The 26,823-nt window shown below is 37.1% G+C and overlaps 2 protein-coding genes across 6 annotated transcripts in view; one reads left to right on the top strand and one right to left on the bottom strand.

Moving 5' to 3' along the window:
- Miga1 (mitoguardin 1) overlaps window positions 1–26,823 on the bottom strand; it is a 574,792-nt gene that overhangs the window by 59,764 nt on the left and 488,205 nt on the right. Inside the window, exons 2-4 of one of the 5 annotated variants that reach the window (XM_078026540.1) lie at window positions 16,258–16,316; window positions 11,435–11,548; window positions 510–687 (exon numbers count right to left, since the gene is read on the bottom strand). In XM_078026540.1, coding sequence (XP_077882666.1) covers window positions 510–687; window positions 11,435–11,533 — 277 coding nt within the window. In that variant the 5' untranslated portion in view covers window positions 11,534–11,548; window positions 16,258–16,316. The other 4 variants (XM_005330696.5, XM_021730114.3, XM_021730116.3 and 1 more) reach the window with 4 other exon arrangements.
- The window catches only part of Usp33 (ubiquitin specific peptidase 33), a 62,926-nt gene continuing 52,381 nt past the window's right edge, over window positions 16,279–26,823 (top strand). The window contains exon 1 of the mRNA XM_021730112.3: window positions 16,279–16,420. The gene's annotated coding sequence lies outside the window, so the exon portion shown is untranslated. The remainder of the gene's footprint in view (window positions 16,421–26,823) is intronic.

Raw genomic sequence — 26,823 nt, 5'->3', positions numbered from 1 at the left:
ATTCTTTAAAATTCAGCAATTCTTCTACAACTAAAGATTCTGAGGAAATAAAAAAATGTGTGCAAAATAAGAAAACCATGAACATACCACAATGAACAATAATGGAAATGCTTAAATAGATTAGGGTACATTTGTACAAATTTAACCTAAATTATATATAAAAATGATAGTACAGATATATTTTTATAGACCTGGAAAGCTATTTTTAATACAAATTTACTTATAGATAACAGCAAATTTTATACCTCAATATAATTAGGTACAAATACAAATGGAAAGACACACTAAAGCACTATCAGTAGCTATTTCTGTGCAGTAGAATTTCAAGTGATTTTAATTTTTTCTGTTTACTTTTCTATATTTTCTAGTCTTTCTAAAATGTTTAATTACTTACAAGTTAAATATTAAGGAAAAAACTTTGAAGACTGAAATGCTGAAATCCCTGTATTTCATCCATGATTTACACAAGAAATTTTTTCTGTGGACTTGGTTCAGCTATTTTCACATACCTTTGTCTGATGCTGCTCTTTTAGTGTACTCCAGTAAGAGGTGCTCTGGTTCCCATGGTAATACTTTTCCTTTCTTCTTTCCACGTTTTCTTTTAAAGTGATGGGCCAGAAAAACTACAGATATAGCACTCACTGCAGTTACAACAAACAACTTTTTAGCTACCGGCGAAAATTTGATCTGGAAAAGATGCAGTTAGTTTGAAAAAAAATCTCTTTTATTTGTCCAATAGAAATAAAAGCATAATACTAAATTCATTCTTAATCTAAGCTACTTATAAATATTACAAGGAGAATACAATTTTACTCTTTTACAAATAACAGTTTTTTACTCTTTTACAAAAAACAGTTTGATGTAAAGAAAATTTTTAATATAATAATTTATTACTCACTTTTCTGAGGTTCTCAAATAAAAAATATGGCCCCAAAGTTGGGAGAACAAAATAATTCAACCCTGTGAATTATTTTGAGCAAGTAATAATTAAACCATGCAACTAAAGCTGTATCAAACAAGATTTTTTATTACAGAAATGAAATCAAACTTTTATTTATTTATTTTAAAATATTTATTTTTTTAGTTCTAGGTGGACACTATATCTTTGTTTTATTTTTATGTGGTGCTAAGGATCAAACCCAGTGCCTCATGCATGGTAGGTGAGCACTCTACCACTGAGCCATAACCCTAGCCCCTAAATCAAACTTTAAAAAATCCGTTCTATTAGTTATACATGACAGTAGAATGCATTTTGACACATTATAAACAAATAGAGCACAACTCCTCATTCCTCTGGTTGTACATGGTGCATCGTCACACTGGTAGTGTAGTGTAATCATACATGTATATAGGGTAATAATGTCTGTCTCATTCCATCATCTTTCCCACCCCGATATCCTTTCCCCTCCCCCCACTCCCCTCTGCCCAATCCAAAGTTCATTCATTCTTCTTTACCCACCCCCCATAAATCAAACTTTTAAACTGACCCAATTTTTAAAAAATTACCTGGAAATCTAAGCCAACAAAAGTTAACTCAATTTCTAAATACCATATAAATAAGCCATTTTATTCATGAATTATTTAACAAATCAAATATCTGATACTCAAATAAGATACTCTGAATCTTACAAAGTACCAGGAATGTGCTATGAATTAAAATCTTCTTGCAATTCTATTCAACATATACTAAGTGCCTACCACTGATTAGGAAACATTTAGTATATAGAGGTCACAGATGTTGCTTCCATCAAATAGTATAATAACTCACAGTAGAGACAGATATATTGGCAAATAATTACAAAACTCTGTGACAGATATAGTTGTATGAGGACTAAGTACTAATATCATATCAAGAAGTAATTAACTTTCTCTCAGGGGACAGACTTTACTATTCATCTAAAATGCAGAGAAACTATAAAATAAAGCTAACAGATTGGAACACAGCTGGAAAAAGTGTCACTACCAACCTCATAGCAAAAAAATAAAGTCAGATAAATGGCTAGTTCTCAACTTCTTGAACCCAAGTCATCCATACAGAAAATCAAAATAGAAAAAAATAGAACTAAATTGTATCCTAGAACAAATGAACCTAACAGAACATTCCATCTGAAATACACATTCTTCTCATGAGTACATGGAACATTCTCCAGGATAGATCATGTGATAGACCAAAAAAAAAAAAGTCTCAACAAATCTTTAAAAATTGAAATCATATTGAGCATCTTTTCTGAGTACAATGCAATAAAACTATTAATCAAGAACAAGAAAAACTTCAGAAAACACAAATACATGAAAATTAAACAATTTACTCTTGAATAACCAATAGACTGAGGAAGATATAAAAAATATTTAAAATTTCCTGGGGGGAGAAATGAAGAAACAACATAAAAACACATGGGATATAGTAGCAAAAGCAGTAGGATAGGTTTATAGATATCAATGTCTACATCAAGAAAGAGAATAGGTATCACACACTGTAATCCTAGTGACTTGGGAGGCTGAGGCAGGAGGACCTCATTCAAGGACAGCCTGGGCAACTCACCAAGACCGTCTCAAAATAAAAAAATAAAAAGGATTGGGGATGTGGCTCAGGCTCAGTGGTAGAACACCCCTGGGTTCAATGCCCAGTGCTGAAAAAAAAATTAATAAAGAGAAGAAAGATCTCAATTACAACAACAACAAAACAACCACCACCTACCACCACATCTCGAGGAATAAGAAAAACAAGAACAAACCAAACCCAAAATTAGTAGAAGGAAAAAAGTCAAAGATCAGACAAGAAATAAATGCAATAGAGGGGGAAAGAAAACATAAATACTAAAGAGCCATCAGAGAGCTAGTTCTTTCAAAAGATATATAAAATTGACAGACTAAGAAAAATAGAGAAAGCTTAAGTTAGTGTTCCATTATCTAATATATGGATAATATCTAAGATAATAAATATATAAAAGATTTATTTTGGCTCATAGTTTTAAGGTTTCAATACATGATCAGTTGGCCCCATTGCTTTGGGTGAAGCAGCAGATCATGGTAGCAGCAAAACCACTTCATGGTCAGAGGAGTGAACCAGAACAAAGAACTGGGTCCCACAGTCCTCTTCAAAGGCATACCAAGGGCAACCAAGTTGGTAAAAGGAAGTCAAGAAACAGAGACCTCTCATATGTACTCACCTCCTAAAGGCCCTACCACCTCCCAAAAGCACCATAAGGCTAGGAAGCAAGCCTTTGCCACATGGACTTTTATCCAATCCATAGCAATACTCCAATAAAATCAGACACATTACAACTGACAGCACAGAAATACAAAGAATCATTATAGATTATTATGAACAGTTACAAGCTAACACATTTGATAACTCAAAAGGACAAATTATGGACACATACCCTTTGGTAGGGTGTGTTTTTTTTTTTGTTTTTTTGTTTTGTTTTTGTTTTTGTTTTGGTGGTGACAGGGATTGAACCCAGGGCCTTGTGCATGGGAGGCAAGCCCTCTTCCAATTGAGCTATATTCCTAGCCTCATTTAGCAAGGTTAAATCATAAAGAAATACAAAAATCAAGCATGATGGTCATGCCTGTAATCCTAGCTACTCCAGAGGCTGAGTAAGGAGGATCAAAAATCCAAGGCCAGGCTGGGTAACTTAATAAGACCCTGTCTCAAAATAAAAATTAAAAAGGGTGAGGGATATAGCTCAGTGGTGGACTACTTGCCTAGAATATGTGAGGCCCTGGTTTCAATCCCCAGTACCACACACAAAAGTTTTGTTTTCACTATCATCAAGTGGGGTTCATCCCAGGGATGCAAGGATAGCTCAAAATACATGAATCAATAAACACAATAAATCACACCAACAGATTGAAACACAGAACTCACATGATCATCTTAAGAGATGCAAAAAAAGCATCTGATAAAAGTCAACACCCTTTAATGACAAAAACACTGAAGGATTGCTGAGGGCCATTACCAAGTAGGAATGACACATCGAAATTTCCTTGCCAAGGTACCTCATGATGCTTAGAGGACATTCGATGGGACATTGCATGCATGCTTTAATAAGGTGACCTTGCTCAAGGACCAAGGCGGATCCGGGTGTAGAGCTGACCAGGTTTGAGGAAGTAACCGGCTCCTTGAGTTTAAGGCGTTGCCAGTTTACGACAATGGGTTTTAGGGAAGTTGGAGGTTGAAGATTATTGCTGGGATTAGGGTGTTCCTGCTGCTTGCTCCCGTTGAGTTCTCGTGGAGTAGGTGAATTGTGCGGGCAAAAGGCAGAACTTGATTGCCCCTGGACCTGTGTGGAGGCGGTGTGAGAGCGGGAATAAAGAATTGCTGTTTGAACCTACAAAGCTGTGTGGTGGCTGGTGATTCTGGTGCCAAGCCGAGACCTTGGCAAAGGATGTTTTGAAAGAATATATATCAACATAACAAAGGCCATACATAATAAGCCAACAGCTAATATTTACTAAAAAAAAAAAATTGAAAGCTTTCTAAGATCTGGAACAAGCCAAGGATAACCACTTTCACCATTTTTGTTCAATACAGTAGCCAGAACAATCAGACAGAAGAGATAAAGGGCAACCAAGTTGGCAAAAAGGAAGTCAAATTGTCACTGTTTGCAGATGATGTGATCGTATATAAAGAAAACCCCAGACTCCACCAAAAAACTAGAACCAATAAACAATTTAGAAATTTGCAGGATATAAAATCAAAATTTAAAATCTGCAGCACTATTATATGTCAATAGCTAATTACATGAAATAGAGATCAAGAAAGCAACCTGATTTACAAGAGCTATCAAAAAAAAAATACAAAAAACTTAAAAATAAATTTAACCAAAGAGAAAATATCTCTACAACAAAAACTATAGAACTCTGATGAGCCGGGTGCTGGTTCAAGCTTGTAATCCCAGTAAGTGTAGAGGCTGAGGCAAGAGAATCACAAGTTTAAAGACACTCTCAGCAACTTAGGGAGGTCCTGTCTCAAAACAAAAAAGAAAAAAGGTTGGGGATGTGGCTCAGTGGACAAAGAAAATTTTTTAAAGATGAAAAAATTTGAAGAGACACAAAAAAGTTGAAAAACATTCTATGTTAACAGATTGGACAAATAAATATTGCTAAAATGACCTTGCTACCCAAAGTAATCTACAGATTTAATGCAATAAATAAAACACCAAAGATATTCTTCACATAACTAGGAAAACAATCTTAAAATTTGTACAGAACCACAAAACCCCCAAATAGCCAAAGTAATCTTGAGGAAAAGGAACTAAGCAATAAGCATTATACTACCTGACTTCAAAATATACTGCAAACCTGTCATAATCAAAATAGAATGGTTTTTGTTATTAAAAACAGACACACAGACTAATGGAACAGAATAGAGAACCTATTGTACAATTACAGTCAGCTGTTTTTTGAAAAAAGTGCTAAGAACATACACAGAAGAAAGGACAATGTTTTCAGCAAAATGGTGCCGGGAAAACTAGGTATCCACACGCAAAGGAATGAAACTAGACCCCTATCTCTCATCAGTTACACTAGTTGCAAAAATCAGTGCACTGAAGAGCCACTCCATTTTGCCTTGAAACTATGAAATGACTACAGAAAAACATAAGGGAAATGTTTCAGGATATTGGAATGAGCAAGGGTTTTCTGGTCAAGACCTGAAAGGCATAAAACAAATGCAAAATGGGATCACATCAAACTAGAAGTTTCTGCATAGCAAAAGAAATAATCATCAGAGGGAAAAGATAACCTATGATACAGAACAAATACTTGCAAACTAACAGCTGACAAGGGGCTCATATCCAGGGTATGGAACTCAAAAACTCAGTATCACTACTGTCATGTAATTAGAACAACAACAACAACAACAACAAAAACCCATCAGTATCAAAAAAAAAGCCAACTCAGTTAAAATATGGACAATATAGGGCTATTGGTGTACCTCAGTGGTAGAGCAGAAGCCAAGCATTCATGAAGCCCTGGACTCAATTCTCAGGACTAGTAAACAAAATATAACATGAAAGACCTAAACAGACATTTCTCAAAAGATGGCCATAATCTCAGCTACTTGGGAGTCTACTTGAGGCAGTAGGACTACAAGTTCAGGCCAGCCTTAGCAACTTAGCAAGAACTTTCATCAAAGAAAAGGGCTGGGGATGTGGCTCCTGGATTTTCAATCCTCAGCACCACAAAAACAAAGAAATAAAAGAAAAATAAATAACACTAGGAATCATCTAGGAAATGCAAATCAAAATCACAATGAGGGACTTGGAGTATAGTGCAGTGGTATAGCATTTGCCTACTACGTGTAGCCCTGTATTCAATCTCCAGCATGAAAAAATAAGCAAGCAAACAACAATAACAAAAAACTACAGTAAGCTAACACCTCACTCCAGTAAAAATGGCTATTGTCAGCAGGTGCAATTAAGATCCCTGTAATCTTAGCAACTAATGGAGGCTGAAGGCAAGAAGACTACAAGTTCGAAATCAGCCCTGGTAACTTGGACCCTGTCTTAAAATAAAAATATTAAAAATGGCTAGGGATGCAGCTCAAGGTAGAAGGTCCTGGGTTCAATTCCCAGTTCCAAAAAAAGAGAACATTTTCTTTTTAAAAAAAAAATATTTATTTTTTAGTTTTAGGTAGACACAATATCTTTTTTAAAAAATATTTTTATTTAATTTATTTATTTTTATGTGGTGCTGAGGATAGAACCCAGGGCCTTGCGCATGCTAGGCGAGCACTCTACGGCTGAGCCACAACTCCAGCCCTAGGTGGACACAATATCTTTATTTTTTATTTTTATGTGGTGTTGAGGATCGAACCCAGTGCCCTGCGCGTGCCAGGAGAGCGCGCTACCACATGAGCCACATCCCCAGCCCAAAAGAACATTTTCAAAAAGACAAAAGATAGGGGCTGGGGATGTGGCTCAAGCGGTAGCGCGCTCGCCTAGCATGCGTGTGGCCCGGGTTCGATCCTCAGCAGCACCACATACCAACAAAGATGTTGTGTCCGCCGAGAACTAAGAAAAAAATAAATAAATGTTAAAATTCTCTCTCTCTCTCTCTCTGTCTCCCTCTCTCTCACTCACTCTTTAAAAAAAAAAAAAGACAAAAGATAACAAATGCTAGCAAGAGGGTAGAGAAAAAGGAACACTTTTTGCACGCTGTTGGTGGAAATGTAAACTGGTACAGCAATTATGGAAATCAGTATGGAATTTCCTCAAAAAAATTAAAAACAGGAGCTGGGGATGTGGCTCAAGCGGTAGTCTACTCGCCTGTCATGTGCGGGGTACTGGGTTCAATCCTCAGCACCAAATAAAGATAAAGATGTTGTGTCCGCTGAAAATTAAAAAATAAATATTAAAAAAAATTCTCTCTCTCTCTCTTAAAAAAAATTAAAAACAGAACTACAATATGATTTAGCAATTCCACTATTAGGTATATATCTGAAGGAAATAAATCGTATGTTGAATAGACAACTGAACTTCCATATTTACTACAGCATAATTCACAACAGTCATGAAATGAAAACAACCTAAGTGTCTTATCAACTGATAAATGGTTATAGAAATTGTGGTACACAATGGAATGTTACTAATCCATTAAAAAGAATGAAATCCTATCATTTCATATAAAAATAACATGGGTGAAACTGGGCATCATTATATTAAGTGAAACACTAGGCACAGAAAGATTGTATATGCTGAATCTAAAAAAAGATGATAGCTTAGTAGTTGAAAGTAGAACAGTGGTTACCAGAGGCTAGGAAGAGAAGAGAAAAAGGAAGGGAAGGAGAAAGATTGATCAATGAGTAATAAGTTGTAGTTAGATAAGAGTAAGAAGTTCTGGTGTGCTATTGTAGAGTGACCACAGACAACAATTACATGTTTCAAAAAGCAAGAAAGGCCAGGCATGATGGCACACACGTATAATCCTAGCAACTCAGGAAGCTAAGAAAAAAAGGATCACAAGTCCAAAGCCAGCTTCAGCAAATTAGCAAGGCCCTAAACAACTTAGCATGACTATTTCAAAATAAAAAGGGCTGGGGATGTGGCTTAGTGGTTAAGCACCACTGGATTCAATCCCTAGTACAAAAGAAAACAAAAAACAAAAAACAAACAAGCAAGATGGAAAGATTTTGTATGTTTTCACCATTAAGAAATGATAAAAGTTTGAGGAAAGAGTTTTAACCTGACTTAAACATTATACAGTGTATACATGCCATCAAAACATTATGATACCCGATTAATATGTACAACTTTTAATATGTACAACTTTTGTTTTTAGCCAGGCTTGCTGGTGTGCACCTGTGGTCCCAGCTATTCAGGAGGCTAAGGCATGAGGATCACTTGAGCCCAGGAGGTAAGAGACCAGCCTGGGCAATGTATTGAGACCCCATCTCAGGGGGTATCAATATCCAAAGTGAGTGAAAGGAAAAATATCCCATAGAAATAGTAACCAAAGATTTAAACAGATCAATTTCAAGCAATGAAACTGAAGACACCATCAAAAGCCTACCCAAAAGGAAAAGCCCAGGACTCTCAGCTGAGTTCCACCAGACCTTCAATGAAGAACTAACACCAGTCCTCCTCAAATTATTTCATGAAATAGAAAAGAAGGAAACCCAAACTCAGCCTATGAAGCTAGTATAATCCTGATACCAAAACCAGACAGAGACACATTAAAGGAAAGAAAACTTCAGACCAATATGCCCGATGAAGATAGATACAAAGATTCTTAATAAAATACTGGCAAATCACATAATAAAAAGATAATGCACTATGATCAAGTAGGGTTCATCCTAGGGACACAAGGTTGGTTCAACTTACGGAAATCAATAAACGTCATTTACCACATCATTACATTTAAAGACAAGAATCACATGATTATCTCAATAGATGCAGAAAAAGCATTTGACAAAAGACAGTATCCATTCATGTTCAAAACACTAGAAGAACTAGGGATAATAGAAACATACCTCAACATTGTAAAAGCTATATACATTAAACCCAAGGCCAAAATCACTCTAAAAGGATTGAAAGCAGTCCTTCTAAAAACTAGAACAAGACAGGGATGCCCTCTTTTCCCATTTCTATTCAACATAGTCCTTGAAACTCTAGCCAGAGCAATTAGGCCCAAGAAAGAAAGTAAAGGAATACAAATAGGAAAAGAAGAGCTCAAACTATCCCTATTTGCCAAAGACATGATCCTATATTTAGAAGACCCAAAAATTCCTTCAGAAAACTTCTAGAACTCATAAATGAATTCAGCAAAGTAGCATAATATAAAATGAACACCCATAAATCAATTGTGTTCCTATACACCAATGATGAATCAGCTCAAAATAAGCTCAAAAAATAAAGAAAATATTTGGTGATCAATCTAACAAAAGAGGTGAAAGACCCCTAATACTGAAAACTACTGAACACTAAAGAAAGAAATTGAAGAAGATCTTAGAAGATGAAAGATTTTCCATGTTCTTAGATAGACAGAACTAATATTGTCATAATGGCTATACTACCAAAAGCACTATACAGATTTAATGCAATTCCTATTAAGATTCTGATAATGTTCTTCATAGAAATAGAAAAAGCAGCCATGAAATTCATTTAGAAAAAATAAGAGGGCCCAGAATAGCCAAAGCAATCCTTTGCAAGGAAAGTGAAGCAGGAAGCTTGATAATACCAGGCATTAAATTATACTACAGAGCTACAGTAACAAAAACAGCATGGTATTAGCACCAAAACAGACATGAAGACCAAGGGAACAGAATAGAAGACAGAGACAAACCCATATAAATATGTTGATGCCAACACATAAGAAGAAGATGGGGAACAGAAGTTCAGTAGATTAGACAAGAGGAATAAAGGGAAGGGAGGGGGAATAGTAATAGGAAAGAGTGGAATGAATTGAACATAACTTTCCTATGATTGTATATGAATGCACTATCAGTGAAACTCCACATCATGTACAAGCACAAGAATGGGATCCTAATTAGAGTAAGTTATACTTCATGTATATATAATATGTCAAAATACACTCTACTGGGGGTCTGAGGCTGTAGCTCAGTGTTAGAGCACTTGTCTAGTATGTGTGAGGCACTGGGTTCTATCCTTAGCACCACATAAAAATAAATAAAATAAAAGCATTCTGTCCATCTACAACTACAAAAAAAAAAAAAAACTTAAAAAAAATGAAGGGGTAGGGCTGGGATTGTGGCTCAGCGGTAGAGCGCTCACCTAGCACGGAAGGGACCCAGGTTCGATCCTCAACACCACATTAAAAAAAAATAAAGGCATTGTGTTAAAGAAAAAAAAAAAGGAGTAATAAAAAATTTATCACAGTAAATAAACCCCTTAGCTCTAACATAAAGAGCACTCTATTCAACAACATCAATATATATATATACACTTCTCACATGCATGTGCAACATTTTCCCATGTAGCCCAGACATTAGACCACAAATTAAGTCTTAATAGATTTAAAAAGACATCCATCATACAAAATTATCTTTTCTAACCACAACAGGATGAAGTGAAATCACTAAGAGGTAAAACTGAGAACTTTCCTAATTGTGTAAATTAAACGCACGCTCAAACAACCAATGGATCAAAGAAGAAATCACAAGGGAAATTACAAAATACTTAAGGCAAATGAAAATGAAGACATAACATGACTACTGGATGCCAAGAGCATCAAGAGGTATGGGTAAGTATTGACAAATAATTATAGTTTTGAGTTTTACAAGATGAAAAAGTTCTGGAAATAGGTTGTACAACATGACCATTCTTTTTTTTTTTTTTTTTTAAGAGAGTGAGAGAGGGAGAGAGAGAGAGAATTTTAATATTTTTTTATTTTTTAGTTTTCGGCAGACACAACATCTTTGTTTGTATGTGGTGCTGAGGATCGAACCCGGGCCGCACGCATTCCAGGCAAGCGCGCTACCGCTTGAGCCACATCCTCAGCCCCAACATGACCATTCTTAATGCTACTGAACTATATACTTAAAAATGGTCAAAATGGCAAATTTTATATTATATGTCTTTTTACTACAGTACAATTAAAAGGACTATAGTGGTGAGAATAAGTCTTTTGAAAATAATAGTAATAGACTGCATAAATTCACTTAAGATAGAAAAAACAATTTTAAGTTATGCATTTTTTAGTAACTAAATAAAACCAAAAACAAAACAGGAAATAATACAAATCAAGTAGGTTTTATATTAATAAACATTCTGAAAAATACCATATAAAACCTCAGGGGTTAGAGGATGTAGCTTAGGGGTAGAATGCCTACTTGGCATGTGTGAGGCCCTGTGTTTGATTCACAGTATCAAAAAGTAAAATTCCCAACTGAAACTGAAATACTGGAAACAAAATATGCTCTGAGCAATAAATTTATCATTCAAACTATGTATTTACTTCTTTTGTTTACCTGGGAGAGAGAATTGTACCAAGACAGAGGAAGATCAAACACTCTTAATGCTGCTGTCTTCAAGGAAAACTGTGATTCCCTTACTGTTTCTTCTGACATGACTCCTCTTGTAATCTACATTAATTGAAACATTAAGAACTTATTAGTCACAAAGATTTCTGGTTACTTTACCAATGAAAGATACAAATTAAAACTACTAGCCTTTTCTTTTTTTTTTTTTTATAGAAAGCATTCATGTCATTTATTCTTATTTAAAATTTTATAAATATATTCTTCTTAATGAGAAAAATAAGGAGTTAAGTACAAACATTAATTTCAACATAAAATCTTTTTTTTATTGATTGTTCAAAACATTACAGAGCTCATGATATATCATCTTTCATACATTTGACTCAATTGGGTTTTGAACTCCCATTTTTACCCCAAATACAAATTGCAGAATCACATCGGTTACACACTCACATTTTTACATAATGGCATATTAGTGACTGTTGTATTCTGCTACCGTTCCTAACCCCTACTATCCCCCCTCTCCTCCCATCTTCCCTCTCTACCTCCTCTACTGTTGTTCAATTCTCTCCCCCTTTTTTTTTTCCTCCCCCTTGCCCCTCACAACCTCTTATAATTTTGTGTATCATTGAAGGTCTCCTACCATTTCCATATGCTTTCCCTTCTCTCTCCCTTTCTCTCCCCCCATTTGTCTTTGTTTACTATTAGTCTTTTCCTCATGCTCTTCCTTCCTGTTCTGATCTTAGTTGCTCTCTTTATATCAAAGAAGACATTTGGCATTTGTTTTTTAGGGCTTGGCTGGCTTCACTTAGCATAATCTGCTCTAATGCCATCCATTTAAAACTACCAGCCTTTTCTAGGGGAGCTAATTATTTATCATTTACAATTGAGCTGAAATTATATTTATTATATTTATTAATCACCAAGGCATCAAAATAGAAAATAAGCTAGATTTGCACTTAATCTTAGCCAAAAGGCCCAGAAGTGATGAAAATGATCTATAGCAGGGCATAGTGGAACACATCTGTAATCCCAACAGTTTGGGAGGCTGAGGCAAGAAGATCGAAAATTCAAGGCTAGCCTCAGCAATTTAGAGAGACCATCAGCAAGTTAATGAGAATCTGTTGCAAAATGTAAAATAAAAGGACTAGGGGGACTGTGGTTGTAGATCAGTGGTAGCACACTTGCCTAGCATGTGTGAGGCACTGGGTTCAATCTTCAGCACCACATAAAATAAATAAAGATATTGTGTTCATCTACAACTAAAAAAAATATTAAATAAATAAATAAATGGACTGGGGATATAGCTCAGTGGTAAAGTGTCCCTGAGTTAAATCCTTAGTATCAAACAAAAGAAAGAAAATTATCTAGATTTAAACTTTGAATTCAGGTAGTAAATTTTCCTTAGAAAATTACAAGCTCTAGATTCTCTCATCTCTGAGTAAATAAATTTATCAGCACTTAGCTGGTACAGTCACACATACCTATAATCCCAGTTACTTGAGAGGCTGAGCCACAAGGATGGGTAATTCAAGGACAGCCTAGACAACTTAGTGAGACCCTATTTCAAAGGGACAGGGATGTAACTCAGTGGTATGGTGCTTGTCTAATATGTGTAAGACCCTGGGTTCAATCACCAGTATTCCAAAAAACAAAACAAACAGACAAAAAACTACTTTAGATAATAATTTAAAATCTACTTCTTCCTATTGATTTCCTTCACATAAGACTTGAGGTAGGGAGTTGCTGAATGGAATCTGAAACAGACTTCTGGAGCTAGAAAAAAATCTCAGAGCTGGGCTAGGTGGTGGCATACCTGTAACCCAAGTGGCTGGGGAGCCTGAGGCAGGAGGATCATGAGTTCAAAGCCAGCCTCAGCAAAAAGCAAAGCGCTAAGCAACTCTCAGTGACATTCTGTCTCTAAATAAATACAAAACAGGGCTGTGGATGTGGCTCCATAATCCAGTTCAATTACTGGTACCAACAACAACAACAACAACAAAAAAAAAAAACCTCAGAATTCACTAACTAAACCTCAGACCTCCTGTATTTATTCCTCTACTGATTCATTTAAAAATTTTTTCAAAGAAACCAAATACATGTTATGCTTTTTTGATACTGTTTTAATGTGTGCTCTTTCTCTTGAAGGGAAAATCAGACGTTTACTTTTTTTTTTTTTTTTTTTTTTCCTCCAAGAGATGGGTCTCCTTAGGTTGCCCAGGTTGACCTATAACTTCTGGACTCAAGTGTGTAGCTTCTCCAGTAGCTGGAACTCCATGGAGGAACCATGTACCCAGTCACAAAAAGTCAGATTTTTATTATTTATTTGTTTTTTAAAATAGTTTTAGTAGTATATGGATATAGTAACTTTATTTTTTTATGTGGTGCTGAGGATTGAATCCAGTACCTTACATGTGATAAGCAAGTACTCTATCTCTGACTCACAAACCCAGCCCCCAAAAAGTCAGATTTTTTAAAGAGGAGGCAGATGTCACTCAGAGAGGTCCTTAAGGTAGTAGGCCCCTCATAAGAACATGAGGGCTCTCAGGGTCTGGATCTCTGCTTCATAGACCTGGAAACTCAATTTTATTGATGTATACAGTGGAACATCCACTAAAGGTCACATGCATTCATTTATCATTGAGAAATACTCATCTAGTGGTCAAAATATTTATACATGCTACAAAACATACTCAAAAAAAGAAGATTATAGAAAGCTAAATTAATCAGTCAAAAAAGGTTGCCTAGTAAGCATAAGATCAAAGCGTCCTGAGGAACATTTCATTCAAAAAAAGAAAAAAACATGAGAACCTTCTCTAGTAAACAAGAGAGTAATCTTTTCTGGTGACCAGGATATTTATAACAGCCAAATTTAGTATTTCTTTTCTTTGGACAGTGCTGTATATTTTCAAGGAGAAAACAAAAATTACCAATGATCCCCATATAGACGCTTTTTTTTTTTTTGCTATATTTTCCTTGAAGTCCTTTATTTCTGCATATATCTCTGTGCTTTTTCTAAACTCCAGTAGAGCATCCCCTGGTACTAACTCTCTTTTCTGAAGTGTTAAAACCACTGATTAAGTAGTGGTTTCCTTTCAAATCAAACACAGTAACACTTCTCAGGGTGGGATACTCCTACTGATACATACCTTAATCCTTACTAGTCACACTGCAATGTACCCTAGATTCCCCCTACCCATGTTTTAATTACTTTTAGACTCAGTATAATTAGTTTTATTGAAGTATATTATTCCAGCCAACAAACTGTAATATTACACAATAATTTGAGAAATACAGAGGAAATCATGAACCAACAGTTAAGCCAGTGAAAATTATTTTTGTGGAAAATAAGGTCAGGAATGTAGGAGGGTTGGGAAGGAACCATGGCTGTTCTTTTTCTATAATAATTGATTTTGGGCTAAATGATGCTCTGAAGGCACATCCAAAACCCACTAAAATATTTACTGTAAAAGGGAGGGAAAGCACATTTATTTTTGTCCCTCCCCTAAAAATTGACTCTTTTATTTTTTTTGGTACTGGGGATTGGACCCAGGGGTACTTTATACCCCCATCTCTCTCTCTCTCTCTTTAATTTTGAGACAGGCTCTCAAGCTGACACTGGCCTCCAATTTGCTATTCTCTGTCTCAGCCTCCAGAGTTATTGGGAGATTTTTTTTTTTGAACATTTTTACTAATTAAATAGATTCTGGATCTATGTTACTGAACTGCAAAAAAAAAAAAAAAAAAGAAAAGGAAAAAAAGAACAAATCCTGAGAGTAGTTCAAAATTTTCCACAATAAAGCATTTCAAAATTTTAAGCAGATAAGAAATAAAATAAAAAACACTTCAACCTGCTGCAGAGTAAGTCTCTTGAAGAATTCTGACAAATCTTTATTTTTGCATTCTTGATACTTTATTTCCCTTCGTTGAAAATCTCTGCAGAAATGGACTCTTAAGTTTAATGATTATTAACTAACTTAAAAACACTATAAACATTTTAGTTGCTTTCAGAAGTACAGTTAAAATAAACATGAAAGCAGTTTCATGATTATTCAAATTTGTAAGAGGAGTCTAAAATATTACCAAAAATCAATGTACAGTCTAAATTTACACATCCTAAAATTCTACTTTGACTTTACAAAGCAAGGAAGTCTTAAATATCATGAAAATCCGACGTGAAACATAAATCTATACAACTGAACTCTTAGAAGATACTTTAAAGGCAGCGAAAAATGCTTAGTTACAACGATAATAAAATGGCAATGACAGTAATAATGGTCTGTAAGTCTGAGCAAGAACAAGATCTCTTGAAGTCCTCCTTCCAAAAAAAAAAAAAAAAAACCCAGAATTTCAATTACAAGAAGGAACCCGATGACACAACCCTCAAAGTGCTAAATGATTCTCTGAAACCACCTTCAAAGCAACAATCTTCCACATCCTAAACCCACGGCCAGCTCACAAGCATCCAAGCGGAACCTCGGAGCCAGCTACCCCACCTCCAGCGTTCGGTCCGGAGCCCCCACGGCGCTCTCTGCTGCTCTTTTTCTTTACCAAGAGGATCTGAAAGGGGCTCCCTCCCGGATGGGCTGCCCACACTGCCCACACCTGCCGTGGGCCACACTGACTCCGCGCTCTCCTTGCGGATCTTGATCAGGCGAAGGGGCCTCCTGCTCTGGGTTTCTGCACCCCGCACCTAGTCCAGACTGCAAAAGCGGGCGCTGCAGCACAGACCCCGCCCTGCCCTGCCTCGCACCGCCCCGAGAAGCCTACGGTGCCGTGATCCTTCTCTGCGGCCTCACCCTCCACCCTTGTACCTGGCGCCTCAGGCCAGGTGCAGCCTGCCCACGCCCGCTTCTCGGCTGCAGCCTGGCTTTGAGATGTAGCTGCCTGACTGCCGGAGGCGGATTCCTTCCGGGGTCACGAGTGGGAAAGTGAAGGAAAAGTGGAGGGGGCCTTCTAGCCTTTCTACGTGAAGGGGTACGTATGAAGCGGCTCCCGCCATTTTTGTTTCGGGTAGAGGCTCTCAGGCTTTCCAGCTGAATGTGGAATCTAGAATTGCATCTTTTTACAAGCATGTCTAAAACTAGAATTGTAGTTGGTATACCTTTTAGGGGATCTAGGAATGTTCTGAATATCTGGTGAAAACTATGGAGACTTTCCCTAGAAAAATGCAAAGTCTTACTTATATATTATTAAAATAAAAAACTAGCTGGGTGCTGGGCGAGGTGGCACATACCTGTAATCCCAAAGATTGGGGACGCTGAGTCAGGAGGATGGCAAATTCGAAACCCCATTCAGCAATTTAGCAAGGTCTTAAACAACTGAGACCGAGTCTAAAAATAAATAAAAAAAATAAAAGGGCTGGGGTTGTAGCTCATTGGTTAAACACCCCTGGGTTCTGTTCCCAATACCAAAAGCTACATATAAACCAGGCGCGGTGGCACAAACCTGTAATCCCAGCAGCTGGGAAGTCTGAGGAAGGAGGATTGTAAATTTGAGGCCAGCCTCAATTTAGCAAGGCCCTACGCAACTTAACCAGACCCTGTCTCTCAGAAAATAGAATGGACTGGGGATGTGGCTCAGTGATTAAGACCCCTGGGTTCAATCCCTGGTACCAAAAAAAAAAAAAAAAAAAATATATATATATATATATATATATATCACATACATATATATGTATATATGTAATAAATGATAATTTGAAACCAATCATGTATTCCCAAATTAAGAGCTTCTGGACCCAGTATGTACCTCCATGGTACTGCAGATGCTTAGATGCATGAAGCCCTGGGTTCAAACCCCAGAACCAAAACAACAACAAAAACCTTCTCCCTAGACCCTCAGCCCTCAAATGAGTGAAGTTAAAAGGCATACTAAATCTATATAAATTATGCATTTATTATTGATTTCAATTTCTGTTTAGCTTATGTTTCCCATGAAATTAGACAACCAAAAAATAATGACCAATTATGTGGGATAAGTCTCTGCTCTCAGGCTCTGTGTAATAAATAGTAAATGGTGTAGGAAAACAAACAAAACCCAGGATGCTGTTTCTATGTGCAGTCCTGAGCCACAATATTCATCAGAACCACAGATTTGAGAGTTACAGTGGCTGAGCATATTTGTGGTGAAAAGCCAACATAATTTTTTAAGGATAACTGAACTATGAGAGCAAATGCTATTATTCCTGTAAAAGGAACAAGAATGAAGAATCCTATTTTCAAAATTTAGCCAAAGGGAAAATAGGGAGAATGATAATTCCAAAGTGATGTTACTAGGGGGATAATAACTAAAAATGCACAGAATTAGTTCTACCTGAAAATATTTTTGCATTTATGAAATAATGGAGCTCTTGAGACTTGAAGAAACTGGAATTTGTATGGCCATTTTTATTTCCCCAGTCCCTTCTTTGTTACCTCCCAGCTATTCTTATCTTTTTTCCTCATCATTTACCCAAGTGTTTTTCACGATGCATGTACAAATCAGAACTAAGCCAACCAAAGGCATCTAGAAGTCAGAGTATGGTTCCAGAGGTTAATAAAAACCATCCATTCATATTAGAGTGGTACATACACATCCAAATAGAGCAGAGTTAGTTCCTCAGAAATGTTGCATATAGGGCTGGGGCTTAGCACAGTGGCAGAACACTTGCCTTGCATGGGTGAGGCACGAGGTTTGCTCCTCAGCACCACAGAAAAATAGATATTGTGTCCATCTAAAACTAAAAAAAAAAAAAAAAATTAAAAGTTTCACATAGAATAACCATATAACCTGGAAATTACATTCCTAGTCAATACTCAAGAGACATGAAAACATATATCCAATCTTGTATACAAATATGCATAGCAGCATTATTATTATCATTATTTTTTGAGTACTAGGGATTGAACTCAGGGATATTCAACCACTAAGACCTATTTTGTATTTTATTTAGAGACAGGGTTAGCACCTTGCCATTGCTGAGGCTGGCTTTGAACTCTCGATCCTCCTGCCTCAACCTCCCGAACTGCTGGGATTACAGGCATGTGCCACCAAGTTCAGCAGCAGCATTATTCTTAATGGTCAAAAAATGGAAACAGGGGGCTGGGGTTGTAGCTCAGTGGCAGAGAGCTTGCCTAGCATGTGTGAGGCACTGGGTTCGATCCTCAATACCACGTAAAATAAAATAAAGGCATTCTGTCCATCTACAACTACAAAAAAAAAAAAAAGTGGAAACAACCCAAAGTGTCCATTAACTGATGAACGTGTTATAGTCATATAAAGAAATATTATTTGGCCATGAAAAGGAATCATGTACTGATAAATAAATGCTATAAAGAAAACAAGGTTCGAAAATATTATGCTAAATTAGTCATAAAAGACCACATACAATATGATTCTACTTACCTGAAATTTCCAGACTTAGGAAATTCACAGACATGAAGTAAATCTGTGGCCGTTTAGGGCTGGGAAGATAGGGAGAAATGGAAGTAACTGTTAAAGGGCACAGAACTTTTAGGGGAGTGGTGAAAATGTTTCTGGTGATGGTTTCACAAATCTGAATACACTGAAAACAATTGAATTCACTTTAAATCAGTGAACTGTATGTGAATTATATCTCAAGTAAGCTGTTACCAAAACAAATTATTACTTCTTCCTCTCCTTCTCTTTTCTTCTCTTCACTTGTAACCTCAGCAACTTGGAAGGCTGAGACAGGAGGATCACAAGTTGGAGGCCTGCCTTAGCAAGTTTAGGGCCAGCTTCAGCAATTTAGGGAGACCCTGTCTCAAAATTAAAAAAATATAAAAGGCTGAGGACATGACTAGTGATAAAGCACCCTGAGTTTAAATCTTAATTACTGCAAAAAGGTGGAGGGGAAGACTATGAAAGTAGTAAAAGCCAGAGATCTAAGGCCAGAAAATTTTCTAGACCGTGATTTTACTGCACTGTCTCAGCATTTGTGAAAATGCTATGCTACTCCAATAAGAACCATTATGTTATACTGGGAGGTATTTATATACTAGTGTAAAATAAATAATACACAACGTATGCATATTTCTAGTAAGAGTAAAGGTATATGTGTTTTCTCAGAAGTTACTTTAATATAAATAATAAGATTTAAGATAAACTACATGGAAATAAGAGTTCATGTTTTGCATTCCGAAAAAATCCTATGACACTACAGAAGTCTAGAAAACCATGTGCCATTGCTAAACTTAGTTTGAAAGCTGGGCAAGATGGCTTGCACCTCTAGTTCCAGCTCCTTGGGAGACTGAGGCAGGAAGATCTCTTGAGTCCAGGCATTTGCGGCCAACCTGAGCAACATAGCAAGATTCTGCCTCACATAAAAAGTAAATAAATAAATGATTTATGTGTTACGTAAATATATTTGGTTTGAAAAAGTTGCATCTTCTATGTATTTAAATGAAGGAAATTTAGAAAAAGGCAAGACAATTACTGTTTCTTCAAATTAGAATATATATATATATATATATATATATATATTTCTTTTTTTTTGGTATTGGCAATTGAAGCAAGGGGTGTTTTATACCTTAGCTACATCCCCAGCCCTTTTATTTATTTTTGTTAACCTGTATCTTGTTTTTTTAATTGGTACATTATAATTATACATATTGATGTGATTTGTTGTTACCTACTCATACATGCACATAATATAACAATATAATTTGGCCAATATTACTTCCCAGCATTTCCCTCCTTCTTCCCTGCCTCCAACCACTTTTTAATTTTAATTTTTATTTATTTATTTTTATTTTTGGAATTGGGGATTATATCCACAGGTATATAACCACTGAGCCACATCCCAGCCCTTTTTTATATTTTATTTAGAGATAGGGTCTCACTGAGTTGTTTAGGGACTCCCTATATTGCTGAAGCTGGCTTTGAACTCACAATCCTCCTGCCTCAGCCTCTGGAGCCACTGGGATTACAAGCGTGTGCCATCATACCTGGCTTTGTTTTTTATTTTGAGACGCTGTCTAAGTTGCTGAGGCTGGGCCCAAACTTGCTAAGACTGGCCTCCTTCTTGTGGTTCTTTTGCCACAGCCTCCCACGTTGCTGGGGTTACAGGTGTGAGCCAGTACTCTCGGCTGGAAAATATTTCTTAATTTCTTTATATTTTCCAATATAAAGAAATTAAGAAATATTTGTCTTCTTTTTAAAATAAGGTTATCAATTTGTTTATCTCTTACCTTGTATCGTGTACTATGCTGAATGATGGAAATACTAGAATTAGTAAGGAAAATCCCTGCTCACAGTTTGGTTCAGGACATGGAAAAGTACAGAATAATGACATTACAATGTATTGCATAACCAGCAGTAATCACATCACTAGAGAATATGTTAAGGAATACAATCAAAAAGAAAAGCTTACACAGACTGGAGAAGCCTCAAAAGCCTCCTCCTAGGAGACGTCCATTAAATGATGAGACGTCAATAAAATGAGTTCACTTTTAAGAGAGGGCAATCTCAACACTTACTGTTGTTTGTATTTTTTTTTAAATTTTTAGATGTTGATGGACCTTTATTTTGTTCATTTATTTGTATGTGGTGCTGAGAATTGAACCCAGTGCCTCACACATGCTAGGCAAGCGCTCTGCCACTGAGCCACAACCTCAGCCCCTTATTGTTGTTTGTATTCTTGATAACTGCCATTCTGGTGTGAGATGAAATTTTAGAGTAGTTTTGATTTGCATTTCTCTAATTACTAGAGATGTTGAAACAATTTTTCATATATTTGTTGATCGATTGTATATCTTCTTCTGAGAAGTGTCTGTTCAGCTCCTTAGTCCATTTATTGATTGGGTTGTTTGTTTTTTTGGTGGTAAATTTTCTGAGTTCTTTATATATCCCAGAGATTAGTGCTCTACTTGACGTGTGTGTGACAAAAATTTGCTTCCAAGCTAAAGAAAATTAGCATCAGTTACAGCAATGATTCTCACTGATTTTGCTTCCTGGGGGACGTTTCATAATGTTTAGAGACATTTGTGTTTGTGTGACAAACACAAATGGGAGGAAGTGCTTCTAGCAAGTAGTGCGCAAAGACCAAAATGCTGTGAAACATTCAAATCCTACAAGGCATAGGAACCACCCCCAGCAGCAAAGATTTCTTTGATGCAGCATATCAACAGTGTAATTTTTTAGAAACCCTGAGCTACAGAACCCAAACCGTTATTCCAAGAGTGAACAGATGGTAACAGATTCTTGGCAGGGGCCTCAAATGTCAATGCCAAATGCTTCTACATCCAAATTAAGCTACCACTATGTGGTAGTTTATGGGGGTGAAAAGGTTGGTGCTTCTCCCTCATCTCAAACCGTCTCCAAAAGGCTTCAAGAGGACCATTTGGAATGGATGACACATATCCATTAGAATCTTAGAAAATGAAACCTAATAATTGGCTCGTATTTGAAAAGTCTTATGTCAAGAGACCAAAGCTTCTGAGCAGAAAAATGCTCACAGGACTGATTAGGAATAGCCCACACTTCATATATGAAGGGTGAGATACATATATTCATTTCAAGTGGACAAAGTGAGGGCCCCATGTAAGAGACCCCATTCAGGTGGGTCCTATTAAACAAGGCTGTTGACCTGAGGGATGTAGCTTCACTGGAGAGTGCTTGCCTAGCATGCCCAGAGTTCTAGGTTTCATCCCAGTATCATAAGAAAAAAGGGATTGGGTCCCCAAGAACCAGAGGACTGAAATGTATGTCTTCAGTGGCCCCTCGGAAGGATAAATCACTGAGCCGCAACTTCACAAGAAAAAGCATCTTCTTTCTTTTTTTTTTTTAAAGAGAGAGTGAGAGAATTTTTTTTTAATATTTATTTTTTTTTAGTTCTCGGCGGACACAACATCTTTGTTGGTATGTGGTGCTGAGGATCGAACCCGGGCCGCACGCATGCCAGGCGAGCGCGCTACCGCTTGAGCCACATCCCCAGCCCTGAAAAAGCATCTTCTTAAGACAGCTGTACCTGGAGGGAAGTGACACCAGGCTAAAAATAACTCCAGTCCAGAAAGATTCTTTCTGTTCTTGTCTTCTCCCACCCTGGATGGGCACAAAGTGAAAAGCTAGGCTCAGCGTAGTGGCACATGTCTGTAATCCTAGTGGCTTGGGAGGCTGAGGCAGGAAGATCACAAGTCAATGGTGAGATGCTAAGCAACTCAGTGAGACCCTGTCTCTAAATAAAATACAAAATAGGGCTGGGGATGTGGCTCAGTGGTCAGAAAGCCTCCAAGTTCAAACCCAGGTACTAAAAAAGAAAAAGGAAAAAAAAAAAAAAGAAAAAGAAAAACAAAGCTGGTCAGCCAGGGAGAACGGGAGGAGCAGCAGAGAATTTTTGAGCTTTGTAAGTCTGGGATTTTTTTTTTTTTTTTGGTGGGGGAATACCAGGGATTGAACTCAGATACTTAACTACTGAGCCACATCCCAGCCCTATTTTGTATTTTATTTAGAGACAGGGTTTCACTGAGTTGCTTAGCACCTCACTTTTGCTGAGGCTGGCTTTGAACTCTCAATCTTCCTGCCTCAGCCTCCTGAGCCTCTGGGATTACAGGCATGCGCCACCAGACCTGGCAAGTCTGGGAATTTTGACATGGTACCAGTCAGGTTTTTGTTTGTTTGTTTGTTTGCTACATCCTCAGCTCTTTTTTGTTTTTTTTTTATTGAGCCAAGGTCTTGCTAAGTTGCTTAGTAAGCCTCTCTAAGTTGCTAAGGCTGGCTTTGAACTTGTGATCCTCCTGCCTCAGCCTCCTGAGTCACTGGGATTACAGGCATACACAACCGTGCCCAGCTAGACAGGGTTTTTTAATACCAGTATTTTAAAATTTTTAATAAATTACTGGAGGACTTTTCATTATATGAGACTAATTGGAAAAGCTAAAGTTTTTGCCTATGATTTTGTCCTAGGAGTACAGAGAGACTCTTAGAGATTTTTGGGGACCACAGTGAGAAAGAACAAAGTTGTTTTTTGTTTGCCCCCATAAAACCTATCTTGTTTAGCAACTAAAGAAAAATAGTTTATCTGGCACTTATAACCAAAAGACATGTTATAAGGAGTCAGTTTAAATTTAGTTCAAAATAGCACATCAAAGAATGTGACCAATTCCTTCTTACCCTTCTCTTCCCCAGGGATATTGTCATATACCACCTTGAGAGGGCAAAACCACCCCTATTTGAGATATTTGAGTGCTTTCATGGTAGACTCTCGTGCTATTGTGGATTAATAAATAATGACTGTTCTCATTGAACTTAAGTTCAAATAGGCAAAAAACTAAGCATACAAAAAAAACCCTTAAAATACTTAAAAGTTATAATAAATGATCTGAAGGAAACAAACAGGATGCTAAGATGGGAACAATGAAGTGAAGAGAACTATGTTAAACAGGAAATATTAGGTAGGGGTGAGCCAGGAAGTAAATGAAGGAAAGGGAATGGGAATACCTGGAAAAGTATATCTGACTCAGGAATGGCATTTGCATAAGCTTATGAAGTCTCAGGTACATGAACATCAAAATGTATATTTTGGCTGGCAGAGGGGCACGTGCCTATAGTCCCAGCTATTCAGGAGGCTGAGGCAGAAGGATCCCTTGAGCTCAGGAGTTTGAGGCCAGCCTGGTCCACATAGCAAGATCCTATCCCTTCTTTTTCTTGGTGGTTCTGGAGATCAAACCCAGGGCTTGCACATGCTAAGAATATTACCACCAAGTGACACCCCAGCCCCCTTTTGCCTCCCCTTAAAAATATGTTTTTTGCATTGTTGTTATAAATTGCCATTACTCAGTTGCAAAAATGAGAAGGCATTTGTTTTGAAATGAGCATTCAATTATATTCCTTCCACCCTCCCTCTTTCTAACCTTCCTTTTCTCCTCCTTGTTTTCCTGTCATTTCTTTTTTTCCCCCCTCCTTGCATTAACAGAGATTTTTCAGTATCGGGTCTGATGCATAGCTTTAGGTCATACAATTCATATTGTATTCTCCACAAATGGCTCCTCTGGAATTCCACTTTAGAATTGGTGTAACGCAACTGAGCATCTACACTGTGGGATATGTAATATTTTTTTCTCTCAGCGAGGAGATTTTGTTAATTGGTTTATTTCTCAAAATGGCCCCTCAAAAATTCCACTACAGAATCCGTGTGACTCAGCTGAATATGCACATGATGGAATGTATGCTTTCTTCTCTCAGAGAGAGCAGCTGAATGGTTTAATTCCCATTGAGAGTGCGCTCCCTTATAATCTATCAAGAGATATCGTTTGAGCCTGTCATGATGGCACATGCCTGTAATCCTAGCTACTGGGGAGGCAGAGGAAGGAGTATCATGAATTTGAGGCCAGCCTGGGCAGCTTAATGAAACCCCATCTCAAAATTAATTAATTAATTAATTAAATGGGCTGAGCATGTAACTCAGAAGTAGAATGTTCCTGGATTCAAACCTCAGTACCCGGTAAACACACACACGCACACACACACACACACACACACACACACACACACACACAAATATACATATATACATACATTTATACTATTTGAAGAAGGGTAAAGAATTAAGAATTCTGGATTGAATGATAAAAGATTAAAATGTAAATATCCAGGCATGAACTGAGATTGTGGGAATCTGTGGAAGATAAAATTGGCAGAAGTATTGAATTATGTCAGAGTGCGTTTGCTTCATGAAGACCATTCCCTTGCAAGGAATTGACATGGTGTCCTTATGAGAGGTATTTGCCTATTCTCACCTAGGCACCATTCATATCTGCTTTGAATGGCTACATCATTTGCCTTCCCTGAATAGTGCCCTAGAACCCCTCTAGGACAAGTAAGCTATAAAGGACCTTAGTTACTAAGCAAGGTTGTGGGGGGATTTGGGGACTTAATCGAATATGCTAGAACACTGTAAGATGAGCATATCCTAATAAATTTTCAATGCAGGAATTTTGGGAGAGGTGACTTTGCTTGTTTTTCTGTTTGGTTATCTGTCTTTTTCTTTCCCCTTCCTTCCTTATTTCCTTCCTTTCTTCTTTTTTGTGGCATTGGAGATTGAATTCTTGAACTCTGGAACTTTAGCATGAAGCAACACCCCCACCTTTTTATATTTTTTCTTTTGAGACAGGGTCTCATGAAGTTGCTGAACCTGTCCTAGAATTTGCAAAAGTCCTATCTCAGCTTCCTGAGCGACTGGAATTGCAGGCATGGGCCACTGTACCTGGTGGTTAGATTTGAGGAAATACAATACATTTATGTATATGCATCTTATCAATTATATATATTTCAAATAACTTCCATTTGCTGATTTGACTTTCCATATCTTAGGCATATCTTTTGAGACAGAAATAAGTTTTTATAGATGACACATAATTTACTTAATGATGAAATCATTTCCACACCCCATTTTTCAAACTTTTTTTCAACACTCAGATCTTTCAAATGCACTTATGTCCCAGTCATTTAAAAAATATCTGTTTTACTTTGAACATTAAAATTTTTTTGTTAGGTAGCACATTACAAAAATCAATAGTTATCACAGGAAAAGTCAGAAGATTTATTACACTTTTGTGTGTGTGTGTGTGTGTGTGTTGCTGAGGATTGAACCTAGGGCCTTGTGCATGTGAGGTAAGCGCTCTACCAACTGAGTTATAGTCCCAGCCCAACACTTCATGTTTTGTTTTTTTTTTGGCCCCAGGGATTGAACTCAGGGGCACTCAACCACTGAGCCATATTCCCAGCTCTTGTATTTTATATACAGCTAGGGTCTCACTGAGTTGCTTAGTGCCTCACTTTTGCTGAGGCTGGCTTTGAACCCTCGATCCTACTGCTTCAGCTTCCCCAGCCGCTGGGATTACAGACGTGTGCACACCCGGTTTAGAAAACTTGTTTTTATTTGAATAAACCTATAAAACTAATTTAAATTAAGCCAGGCATCATGGTGTAATCCCAATGATTTGGGAGGCTGAGGCTAGCCTCAGCAACTAAGCAAGGCTCTAAGCAACTTAGATCCAGTCTCACAATAAAAAATAAAAAGGGCTGGGAATGTGGCTCAATGATAAAGCACCTCTGGGTTCAATCTCCAGTACTGGGAAAGATAAAAGAAATTAAAAAAAAAAAAAAGAAAAGAAAAGAAGAAAAGAGAAACTCTTTTAAATCAGAGAATTTGTAAAGACTTTGCCTCCCAAAACATTTGGAACAAGTGATTTTTTTTTGTGTGTGTGGGGGGAGACTAGGGATTGAACTCAGGGGCACCTAGCCACTGAGCTACATTCCCAGCCTTATCTTTTTTTTTATTTTGTTTAGAGACAGGGTCTTACTGAGTTGTTGAGGCTGGTTTTGAACTTGTGATTCTCCTGTCTTGGCCACTGGAGCCACTGGGATTACAGACATGAGCC

This window comes from Ictidomys tridecemlineatus, chromosome 11, assembly GCF_052094955.1.
Source record: "Ictidomys tridecemlineatus isolate mIctTri1 chromosome 11, mIctTri1.hap1, whole genome shotgun sequence".
Taxonomy (NCBI): Eukaryota; Metazoa; Chordata; class Mammalia; order Rodentia; family Sciuridae; genus Ictidomys; species Ictidomys tridecemlineatus.
Note: the sequence above shows the minus strand (reverse complement) of the source record. Positions and strands in the feature narration are given on the sequence as shown.